This window comes from Erpetoichthys calabaricus, chromosome 1 (genome assembly GCF_900747795.2).
Source record: "Erpetoichthys calabaricus chromosome 1, fErpCal1.3, whole genome shotgun sequence".
NCBI classification, from domain to species: Eukaryota; Metazoa; Chordata; class Cladistia; order Polypteriformes; family Polypteridae; genus Erpetoichthys; species Erpetoichthys calabaricus.
Genome location: NC_041394.2, coordinates 278,507,907 through 278,521,020, shown reverse-complemented (window position 1 = coordinate 278,521,020; position 13,114 = coordinate 278,507,907). Strand labels below are relative to the sequence as shown.

General features: G+C 36.3%; 1 protein-coding gene across 3 annotated transcripts in view; it reads right to left on the bottom strand.

The window, feature by feature from the left end:
- Nucleotides 1-13,114, bottom strand: part of itpr2 (inositol 1,4,5-trisphosphate receptor, type 2) — a 1,448,083-nt gene that overhangs the window by 1,313,527 nt on the left and 121,442 nt on the right. For all 3 annotated transcript variants that reach the window (XR_007935422.1, XM_051929951.1, XM_051929945.1), the window contains exon 3: nucleotides 8,031-8,146. Coding sequence is in view for 2 of the 3 variants with exons in the window: in XM_051929951.1 (XP_051785911.1) it covers nucleotides 8,031-8,146 (116 nt within the window). In the remaining variant the exon portion in view is untranslated. The remainder of the gene's footprint in view (nucleotides 1-8,030; nucleotides 8,147-13,114) is intronic.

Below are 13,114 nucleotides of genomic sequence, written 5' to 3'. Positions count from 1 at the left end.
CATATATATATATATATATATATATACACATACACATATACATATATACACACATATATATATATATATATATATACACACACATACACATATACATATATACACACACACATATATATATATATACACACACACATATACACATATACATATATACACACACACATATACACATATACATATATACACACACACATATACACATATACATATATACACACACACATATATATATATATACACACACACATATATATATATATATACACATATACATATATATACATATACATATATACACACACACATATATATATATATATATATATATATATACACATATACATATATATACATATACATATATATATACACATATACATATATATACATATACATATATATATACATATACATATATATATATATACATATATATATATATACATATACAACTACATATATATATACATAGACATATACATATATATACATATACATATATATACACATATACATATATACTACATATACATATATATACATATACATATAATACATATACATATATATATATATATATATATATATATATATATATATATATATATATATATATATATGTGTGTGTGTGTAAATTTGTATATGTATGTATATATAGATATATGTTTACATAACCTCTTTAACACACTACTTCTCCGCTGCGAAGCACGGGTATTTTGCTAGTATACAATATTTTAAACATTATTAAATGCATTCAGTTTTCCACAAGGCAGCAGTCTAGAGCTTGTTTTCTTTCTCTTTCTGTTTCCCAGTTACTAAACAGGTTCTGAATGAATTTAATACACGTGTAAGTAAATATTAAAGGGTTATTAAACCCCAAATTCTGCACCATTATTATTATTAAGTTTTATTTTGACATCTAGTGACTGACTGTGGCTTTAAATGAAAGAAAACCTTCCTGGATATGGCAGTGGTCTAACATCCCTGTCAAAAAGACACATTTGTACATGCCTTCAGAGTACCGAAGAAAATATGGGATGAGCGGTTGGGTTCTTTTTGCGGGTTTGAATCGCTTTGTACACTCACAATTGGACTACCTTTGTAAAAGTTAGGTTTAGTTTCAGTTAGCGTGCATCGGTAAATGTACATTAGTTTTTCTATACTGTACATCTTGCTTTCTTTTATGTTTGACAGAAATTGGTATTGCCTTCTTTAATAGATTTAAAGATGGGCCAACTGGTGTGGCTGGCCATCTGCTCATCTCTCTAGTCTATGTTTTAACTTTGTTTTTATGTTTTAATTTATTTCAACAGCCACTGTCCTATGATCGTGAGTCTTTACTAAACATTTTTTCAGGCTTGCTTTCTTCTCAATTTTCATCACCTGATTGGATTTTTTGTGAACCTCCACCTTTGTTTTATTCATGTCCTGACTTCTTCACCTGGACGCCAGTGTTCACCTGTATCAGTGAGTTGAATGCCCATCAGAGACGCAAACGCACCTGCCGCTGTCGTGGGAAAAGAGCTGGAATTGCTGTTAAACAATGCCGACTCAAGTACCAGAGCTTTGTTTCCCGATGCCTGTGAGTCGTCTATGACCCATCTTTTCCTGCTCAGGACTCCATCACTGGTTCATGGGCACTGGACACTGGATTTAATTTCTTCATTTCAAGACAGCATCACTTTTCCTCGGCCTGCAATCGAGTAGTAAACATTGCTAATCTTCGCACGCCCACCCGTGCTCATCCTGCAACAAGCTCTTCTACCTCTATCAAGACTGCTCTCTTGAACGTGAGATCAGTGTCTAATAAAACTTTTATTCTGCAAGACTTTATTACCTCAAATAATCTGGATTTCTTCATCATCACTGAGACTTGGATTTTAAATGGTGACTCTTCTTGTTTTACTGACATGACTTCTTCAGGTTATTCATTTTTAAACTCTCCTCGCTTGACTCGTCGGTTGGGGTTGGGGGTGTATGGGGGGATGGAATTGCCACTATTTTTAAAAGTATGTTCTTGTATCAGAGCCTTACAAGGGGTCCGTTTAGCAGCTTTGAACTTCAACTTTTCGAAGTGTGTAGCTCCCCTTCTCTGCTGTTTGCCGTGGTTTATAGACCTCCTATAATTAATGATAATTTCATCTCTGAATTCTCTGATCTCTTGGCTGATACCACCCTCTCTCATGATAAAGTATTTATTATTGGTGATTTCAACATTCATGTTTGTTGTCAATTGAAACCTTTGGTCAATGACTTATCACTATTGAACTCATTTGATTTTATACATCATATTAATACTCCAACCCACTCTCTCGATCACACCCTTGATCTCGTTCTTACTCGTGATATTTCAGTGAATAATATTGATTTATGTGATGTTTCTTTTACTGATCACTTTTCTATAATGATGGATCTGAATATTACTGTTGATGTCCCGACTAATAGCTGTCCCCCACGCTGCTCGTGCTTTTTAAATTCTTCTGTTATATAGGATTTTAAAACAATTTTCTCTAGTCTTTATGTGCATGACCAAAATAATGGTATTGATGATTCTGTCGTAAAATTTAACTCTTCCTGTAAAACGATTTTAGACTCAATTGCTCTGCCCAAGATACGTAGACCTGCTCCCTGGCTAAATGCAAATACACGATCACTGCGCCGCGCCTGTTTAACTGCTGAACGGCGTTGGAAAAAAGATGGACTGATTGTCTCTAAACAGATATTCAGATTTTTCAATTTCCAGGCTGAAGTTAAAACTTCTTTGTCAATTTAGTATCCCGTCACTCAAAGAATGCTAGGGTCTTATTTAATTCAATTAATGCGGCCATTCACCCCCACTCTGCGATGGGATCAAATAGCATTGTTCATTCATGTTAGCAGTTTCTATCATTCTTTGTCAGCAAAATCGATACTATCCGCCATGGCATTGTCCAAACTTCTATGAACTATGAACTTCCTACTGATAATCATGACATTGTCTTAGAATCCTTTGATCTAGTCTCACTTTCACAGCTAAAAAGAACTATTGACACCCTTAAACCAGCCCCCAGTCCTCTAGATATTGTACCACCACGACTCTTAGTGGAAGCCTTTGATGTGTTGGGCCCACACTTATTAGTCATTATCAATGATTCTATTAGTTCGGGAGTTGTGCCCTCATTTTTTAAACATGCTGCAGTCCATCCCCGTCTAAAAAAGGCAGAATTAGATCCTGGTGTTTTAGCCAATTTTCGTCCAATTTCCCAACTGCCATTTCTGGCTAAAATTCTAGAAAGAATTATTTATAATAATTATAATTATTTATAATCAATTGGTTGATCACCTTAACTCCAATAATATATTTGAGATCTACCAATCTGGCTTTAGGTGTTATAGTGTTGAAATGGCACTCCTGAAAGTGTTCAACGACATCTCTCTTATTACTGACTCAGGTGATGCGGCAGTCCTTCTCCTCCTTGACCTGTCCGCTGCCTTTGACACCATTGACCATGAAATATTGCTGATGTGGCTAGAACAGCTTGTTGGACTCAAAGGGGCTGCTCTTAACTGGTTCAGGTCATATTTAACTTGTAGACACTTTTCAGTGATTTTTAATTCCTCCTCTTCATCTACTGCTCCTCTTAAATATGGTGTTCCTCAGGGATCCATTTTGGGTCCTATTTTATTCTCTATATACCTTCACCGTATTGGATCTATTTTTAGGAAATTTAACATTGCTTTTCACTGCTATGCAGATGATACACAGGTTTATATTCCTGCCTGCAACTCTACAACAAATCAACTCCGCAACTGTCTGTCTAAACTAAGATCCTGGATGGCTAATAATTTTCTTGATCTGAATCAAAATAAAATGGAGGTGCTTATAGTGGGTCCATCAGCTAAAGCCCAAATTGGTCTTGGACTTCTCAGCTCTTTCTATGTCTTTTGCAAACCTCATGTCTGCAATCTTGGTGTTATCTTTGACAGTAACCTCTCTTTTGAGAAACAGATTAATTCTGTAGTCAAGAGTTGCTTTTTCCAACTTTGTCTATTAGGTAAGATAAAGCCTTTTTTTATCTTCTAGGGATCTTGAGATAGCTACTCATGCGTTTATTTTTTCTCGCCTCGATTACTGCAACTAGCTGTATTCTGGGATTAACAAATCTCTGATACGCAGGTTACAGTTGGTCCAAAATGCTGCTGCTCGCTTTCTGGTTGGGGCAAGAAAGTATGACTCTGTTTCTCCTATTTTAGCTTCTTTACACTGGCTGCCTGTCAGTTTTCAAATTGATTTTAAAATCTTGCTACTAGTTTTTAAATCTTTACATGGGCTTGCTCCTGCCTATTTATCTGAACTGTGTATTTTACACCAGCCATCCAGAGTGCTTAGATCTTCTGGTCAGCTGTCTCTGGTTGTCCCTTGTACCAAGTGTACAACCAAGGGGGACAGGGCTTTTGCAGCTGTGGAACTCTTTACCTCATCATATAAAGGAGTCGTCTACAATTGAACTGTTCAAAACAAGATTAAAGACTCATTTCTATTCACTTGCATTCCATGACCTTCAGTAATATTGATGGTTTCCTCTTTGTGATTATATAACATTACTTCTATTTTTTATGTATATAATATTACTTCTATTTATTATGTATATTATTTTATGTTCATATATTTTATTTCTATTCATGTTTTATGTTAATTATTTTGTTTTTCTTTTATTCTATTATTGTAAAGCACTTTGGCCACAGCATTACTATGTTGTTTTAAATGTGCTATATAAATAAATTGACATTGACATAATACCTACTCATTAAGTGAACTTTACACCATGTAGTACATCTTGCAAACAAACTAGAAAAAAATATTTCTACTCAGGGTCTAAAATGATCAGCAAGCAAAAAAATACCAAGAGTAGGCTACTAGCTTCTTTTGGGCTGACAGTGTGTGTTGGGAAATGACAAAAAAAAAGTCTATTCCATTATTTCAATGTGTTTTTGTCACACTACCTTAAAGGGCAATGACATTATAGTTATTGTTAGTCCCATAGAAACCCTGAACATGCAGTGACCAATAAATGTTATAAAAATAAAGCGTAGTAGACAAAAAGTAAAAACACAACAATGGCAACAAGCAATGTCAATACCATACATATGCAGTAGTTTAACAACATTATGGCATGGTAAATAAATAGAAAGAATTACACATACTGTAAAGCAAGATTCTAGGTATACATATGCAATATACCAAAGAAAAGGAGTCTCAGGCCCTTGTGGTCTGCCATAGAAAGGTTGTTACATCAGATATTGTTTACATGTATACTGTATAGTGCTTTCTCACTACTCAAAGTGCTTTTCATAGTGAGTGGGGGGCCACTTCAGAAACCACTAATGTGTAGCATCCACCTAGGTGATGCAACAGCAACCATTTCTGCACCAGCATGCTCACCACACATTATCAGGTGGTGAAGTGGTGAAAGAGACTGCCAATTAGAAACAGGAGATTTATCCTGGACATCAGGTTACACCCTGCTCTTTACAAAGGATACCCAGGAATCTTTTATAACCACAAAGAGTCAGAACCTCATTTTACATCTCATCTGAAGGACAGTACTATTTTTACAGCAGTGTCCCCATCACTGTACTGGGGCATAGGGTAAGCATGCCCTGCTGGTCTCACCAGTACCTCTTCCAGCAGAAACCCAAGCTCTTCCTAGATGGTCTTGCCTCAAAGTACTGGACAGGCCCGAACATGCTTATCTTTAAGTGTATAACCTCTTCTGAAGTGCATGTGTTATTGCTGCTGGCAATAGTAATACAACTAGTCATAATGCTATCCAATGTCTGGGACCTTCAGCTTCCTTATAAAGGAAAAAGGTGCTGTAATGTGGTACAGACTGACCATAACAGGTACTCCATGAAAACAGATGCATAATAAGAAGGGGTGGGGGTTGATTTGTTTTGAATCCTATTTTTGTAAAATTGATCTATTTGTATGGAATGATGTGTGATTTCAATAAAATCAGTAAAATTATAAATAAAAAAAATAAAAAAAAAAAAATTAGAATAAATAATGAAAGACACTTCAGAATTCAGAAAACATACACCAGTTGACATTAACAAGCCTGAAGTAAAGTGTCTTGAACTCAACAATCAGCTCCAACACAACCATAAATGAGTAAATATTGAAAACAGCACTGGGAAGAAATCACAATCCATGGGCGTAAGGGTGCACGGTATACTGAAAAAATACCAAAAAATTTTTTAAAACAGTACAGTACCAGGATTTGATTGATTTCTGCACTCAAAGTAAATGGTAGTTTTCAAACACCTAGCAGTCAGTCATTTTTAGTGTGATCACAACTCCCCTACATGCCCGGGACATACTGATGACGTTAAACAAGATGAAATTCAGTCAGTATCTCAAAGTTTGTGGCCGTTGACTCTCATGAGAACTCACCTATCTTCAACTACAAAAAGCATGGAAGGACAACCAAGTATGGTAGCACCGTCAGGGATTTCCTCAAAGGAAAATTTGTTCACAAATTAGTGATTACAGATAAAAACTTGAATGCTAGTCCATATTTCAGAGATGTTATTGAAATACAGTTTTCTAAAAGCATTTTCTTAATTCTTTGCAGTTTCTGCGCCAGCTTTCAGGTTGGTCCTGGTATTTCAAACCAACTCAATTCTGCCAGAATAAATCAAATTGTGTGTTTAAGGAAGAAATATAGTTTATTATTCACTCAAGGTTTCATTCAGTAGTGACCATACTTGTCTTGCAATTACAACATCATCATAACACAATTCTTGACATAAACAGTGACAGAGTACCCAGCTGGCAAAACCTCATTGAAAGTTTTCTCTTCTCGTCTTGGGGCACCACACGTTGCTGACATTTTCAGAAGATTGATATAAGATTTTCTCTTTAGATGGGTAAATTGTTCTTGACAGCATGTTGGTCATTTCCTTACTAAAAGCAAATGAAGATATGCATACAGTAGCCATTACAACAACACATATTTCCTGGGAGATCCAAGACCCAGCATTCTATTTTTAACAGTATAAAATCAAGTGAGCAGCAATGTATGATTCCTGAATTTACATTTTATGCAAAGTTTACAGAAATACAAAGACTAACTAGATGCAATAGCACTATCTGAAGAAAAAAAATAGAGAAGAGTTCCAATTCTACAAAAAAAAGAAAAGAAAATTCCTTCCCAAATTCACAAGGGCTATCTATAGAAGTCTAATTATACAAAATTTTTACTACACCCATGTGGAAACTGACTGAGGCTGAGATGTCCTGAGATCGTATATTCTTCTTCTTTTGGCTACTCCCATTAGGGGTTGCCACAGCGGATCATCTTCTTCCATATCTTTGATTGTATACTGGTGATAAACTATGGTTAAGTATACTTTTTGTCATCTGATAGCCTTATTCACTACATTTCTCTTTGTCCACTTTATTGCTTCAGAGTCAGGACTGCTGAAGAAATTTATGTTAGCAAAGTAGGAATGACAAGGGGGAAATCATTAAAATAGAAGTGCTGTACAGACATGTATTTTAACTTTATTTTGAACAATTTACAAATCACACTGACATTGTCCAATAGTTTTCTACAATATGAAGACAGTGAATTAGTGCTGTGGACTAAGCCAGAGTTTAAGGTACAACTCTCCTTAGCTATTTGGTCATACTATGCGTTCAGCTTGTTGATTAATATTTATGAATGACACTGTATATCCACAAAAACATCAACTAATAATATTATCAGCAAACATTTTAAGTGTAATCTTCCTGGATAAGAAGAGAAAATGCAAATATATAGCTCACGTTTACAAAATATTCAGGCAATTAATGTGGTTTACAAAGCAACACAATGGTTTTTAACCAAATAAATAGAGTATACCTGTACTGTGCAGTTAGTACTTAGTAAAATGCAACTAGTGAAAATAAGAAAGTTAATGCGTATATTATTTAAAACAGCAAAATAAAATAACACTGTCAGAAGACAGTGGTCCTTCAAAACTGAGAAAAAAAGTAAAAGCACCTGCAGTTTCTTCAGAAGAGCTTCTTCTGTCTGGTTTCCTTGTTTTCCTTGCTTTGCTTTCCAAAATTGTTTTTGCGCAGAGTATCTGTTCATAGGACACACTTTGAAAAGGCAATCTACAGAAAGTAAAAGACGAGGTTCAGTTTAGTAATACAGGAAACAGAGTTATGTTTAGAGAGGTTTAATCAGTTTGTAATGCAAATACAGTGGAACCTCGGTTCAAGACCATAACTCGTTCCAAAACTCTGGTCGTAAACCGATTTGGTCGTGAACCGAAGCAATTTCCCCCATAGGATTGTATGTAAATACAATTAATTCGTTCTAGACCATACGAACTGTATGTAAATATATATATATATTTTTTTTTTTTTTAAGTTTTTAAGCACAAATATAGTTAATTAAACCACAGAATGCACAGCGTAATAGTAAACTAAATGTAAAAACATTGAATAACGCTGAGAAAACCTTGAACAACAGAAAACTAACACTGCAATAGTTTGCGCTATAGCGTCACCAACCGCTGGCTAAAAACACTTTTTTTTTTTTTTTTTTTTTTTTTTTGAGTTTTAAGCACAGGGAAAAAAATGAACATTTGAAAAAATCCGTAATTTAATAAACCATCAAGAAAAGTAACATTGCAACAATGCACGCTAAGAACCGATCGCTGTAAACAGAAGTGAAAACAAAAACAAAACAAAAACATTCCTTACAGTATGCGTCCAGCCCTCTCTCTTGTTTGTGTTTGTGTGTGTGTGTGTGTGTGTCTCTCTCTCTCATGCCTGCCTGCCTGCCTGTGTGTGTGTGCGCGTCTCTCTCTCTCTCTTGTGCGTGTCTCTCTCTCTCTCTCTCTCTCTCTCTTGCTCACTGAACATGAAATGCACAGGGAGAGACTGAACACGTACAAACCGAAAGGGAAACTGGCTTGTTCGTATACCGAGTGCGAGGTCGTGAACAGATGCAAAAGTTTGGCGAACTTTTTGGTCGTAAACTGATTTGTACGTGTTCCGAGATGTTTGTGAACCGAGGTTCCACTGTAACTGTCTTACTGCAACAGAAAATATTAGAAAACATGAAGAGACAGATGGATAACCTGACTATCACAGGTTGGGGAGAAGCACAAAGGGGCAGTGATGTAAAGTTAGTGGAATGCTAGGGGTAGGAAAACTTTGAAATTTTTTTTTTTTTTTAGATCAAAATGCTTTATCCACCACTGCAAACAAAGTTACAAAATACACTAATTACATTCAAAACATGTGATCATAAAATGACTGCTGAAATTCTATCCATTTAATTAAAATATTAAATATTATTGAAGCTTAAGGCCGGGTTTATACTTCACGCGATGCATGCTTCAGCGTATGCTCCTGCTACACAAGAGTTTTACTGTTTATACTTGCGCCCGTACTTTAAGGAAACCTGGAGGAATTCACCAGGTGGCAGTGCGAGATATCATCACGGTGAGAACAGGTTCGGCTTTGCTGTGTTATGAATTGCCTGGAACACCTACTAAATTCCAATGACGCCTTACCACAATATCTCTGAAAAGGATGTTTAATGATTAAATCTATCAATCCAGGGATGTGTCCATTTCAGTAAGCATTGGGCACGATGCTGAAACAATCCCTGGATGGGCATCCGCTCATCGCAAGGTGAAAACAAGCACTCACATACACTAACGTCACTTTAGTGTAACCAAATCTGCATATCTTTAGATGGAAACTGGAGCACGCTGTGGAAACCCAGAAGGAAAACATGCAAACTCCAGGCAGAGAATACCAGCGACGCGACTCCCTGCGAGAAAGCACTGCTACCGCTCTGCCACCGTGTCACCATGTGTGTAATTATTAACAGTATTCATTATTTAAACGTAATGATTTATCTGTAAAATGTAACATACATACTTTAATGCATTTCATCATGAAAGTGATATCAAGTATGAATCTTAGGATTCTAAATTTTAAAATGTATTGTGTCATACGATTGTGAATATGTGACGCTTGAAAATAAAAGCACCACGAATGCATTTGTATGTCGGCATTCTGCTTCACCACATCGAACCATTCATCAAACATCAAAGCGCGCACATTGATCTCGTAGAATTCGCAAAGCGGCTTTCTGCCACATGTAGATAGTAACGAGAGACTCTAACGTCACATTCCATATTTTAGAACACTGCGCCCCACCACTTTTTGCTGGTACTGCAACTTGCGCATACGTCGTGTTAATTTGAGGACCTGCTCAGAGGACGCGTCAAATGAACACTGGGAACGCAAGGCAGCCATGATGCGGGCGCGTACGCGTTCTGAGCGTGAAGTATAAACGAGCCGTTAAGGTTCTCCTCCTTAGCTCTCACTTCAAAACTAGGGCCAAACAAACACACATAAGTGCTTTAAGTACCATTCTTAAGGAAACACGGTGCATTCAGTCATAATTTTCAGTTGAGGTTCAGTTATTGAAGACAAATCCTTTTCACTAAAATTAGAACCATAGACCTCAGCTACTACCACAATCACAGTGCAAATGTTACAGTGAACATTTTACTTCATAGCTGGAAAAGGTTTTGAACATAAACATGTTATATTAACATTTTAATAAGCGTAGAGGTGAGATGAGTGATTACAAAGCATTACATTCACTTACAATATTTATGCAACTTAAACTATATGTGAACATTAATTAAAATCATTATGGGTCAAAGTACATACATTTCAAAGAATAACACTAAACTAATAAGACAGGATTTGTCAGGATTAGCACTTCTTTGTTTCTGCTAAATAGAGAGGCTCGTCACATTATTCTTTCCAAATAAATTAAATTGTACTCCAAATGTGTGTTAGTCTGAAATGGACAAACATTTCAGTTGTTTCATTTTGACTTTGTTCCTGTAAGATGATATGCTACCATAGATTAAGTTCCTGATTCCAAATGAAGACCATGACCACTCACATTTGTTGATGGAGAATACATTGTTTTTCATTGATGTAAATGTTTAAAAAACATACATACACACAATTACTAGTTATAAAACCTCAGTAGAGCAAACAAAATGTCTGATGCTTCCAGTTTATAGATTTTCCAGTGACAATGAATGCAATAAATGTACAATGATGCTTGTTGCAACCTGAGATTATTATAGAAAGCTTCAAATATGTGCTCAAAAGCATAAGAAACTATCTGAACTTAACTGGATCAGATCCCTACCAAACTTACACAAATAAATTGTAGTCTGTACCAGGCTGCATTTCTTCAACTGGTTATTAGTTATCTAGACTGGATAAAACTGCTTAAGTATTGTTAATAATTAGAACTATAATTATAATTTATTTATTGCAATAGTCTGAAATTTAACTCTTAAATATAGACCGTATTTCTTTGTCTCAAACTATAGCAACACAATGACCTCTAGACCAGCGATTCTCAACCTTTTTCTCCTTGTGAACCCCATCAAAAAACCGGAATAAACTGGCGAACCCCCTGTGTAGTCATTACGATATACTACAGGTTTATCCTTGTACGTTGGAGGTTTTGTTTCAATGTGTCCTACGAAGAAGTGATGGTTTTAAACTGCTGTTGGCCAGGACTTCATTACAAATTACACAAAGTGGTTTAGGTTCTGACTCATCCCCGGTAAAATAAAAACCCATTCGTAAATAGTCGCTGTCATATTTTCGTTTCTTCTCTTTTGTCTTACTATGTTCGCTAATTCTTTCCTTGCTTTTAGTCTGGAGAGACGGTAGCTCACTACAACTTTCAGTATCGTCACCCTGTGTTGGTACCAAATCAGGAACTGAAGTAGAAGAAGAAGCAATTGATTGCTCGTCCAGCTTTTTGTCAGATTTGATAAAACTACCCATTTTTAACCATCGATCCATAATAAAATTACGGAGTAATAATTATTTACATTCACGTTCGATGTGCGCACGTTTAAGTAAAAAGTCTTTATCGTAATTTACACACACTATGCACTACCAACTTATCTTATTAAAATCACTTGTGGTTCTTAAGCGTGTCGTACGATTCAATTCGACTCTATTCTCCCTTGTCTGATCGCGGCGTTTTTATATCAGCAGACATTATTTTCGTTCCTTCGAGCGTATTTGGGGTTCTCGGTTCGCTGAATTGGAAGTTTCCGGATCATACGAGAATGTACATGCATCGCCAGCAGCGTAGCGTCTCATCGCGTTACAAATTGTTATCTGTTGCGACTTGACAATTTTACAGAATCTTCCGTCGCAATGCGTAAGTGACTGAGGTAATATTCATGAATTTGACATTTAATGGATTTGTTGACCCATTTTTATTATTGTATTATTAATAGTACTGTGAATATATTTGCATACATTTAATATTTTGTTATATTTTTTACGTTTGGGAGACCCGGGTTCGCTTCCCGGGTCTTCCCTGCGTGGAGTTTGCATGTTCTCCCCGTGTCTGCGTGGGTTTCCTCCGGGCGCTCCGGTTTCCTCCCACAGTCCAAAGACATGCAGGTTAGGTGGATTGGTGATTCTAAATTGGCCCTACTGTGTGCTTGGTGTGTGGGTGTGGGTGTGTTTGTGTGTATCCTGCGGTGGGTTGGCACCCTGCCCAGGATTGGTTCCCTGCCTTGTGCCCTGTGTTGGCTGGGATTGGCTCCAGCAGACCCCCGTGACCCTGTGTTCGGATTCAGCGGGTTGGAAAATGGATGGATGGATTTAAAATTCCGCCAATACAATATTTTTTTTGTGAACCCCTTTTATAAAGCACGCGAACCCCTGGGGGTTTGCAAACCATCGGTTGGAAATCACTGCTTTAGACCATACAAGAAAGCCACTGATCCTTGCCTGAATTTTATTGGCACCATAATCTAACCTCAGATTGGAGGCTAATGTTTTACTATGGGTGCCTTTTAAAACAAAGTATTGTATATACAAGTTTCAGATACAAAGCTATCTAATAAACACCCATCCATTAGGAATTAAAACAACTCTAGTGAATGACATTAATATTAAAACAGCAAGTCTGATGCTGGTTTTATTTTATGCTGATGCAAATGTTCTATCTGAAACTTCACCTAATGGTTTCAAGTCTTCTCATAGTTTTGATTT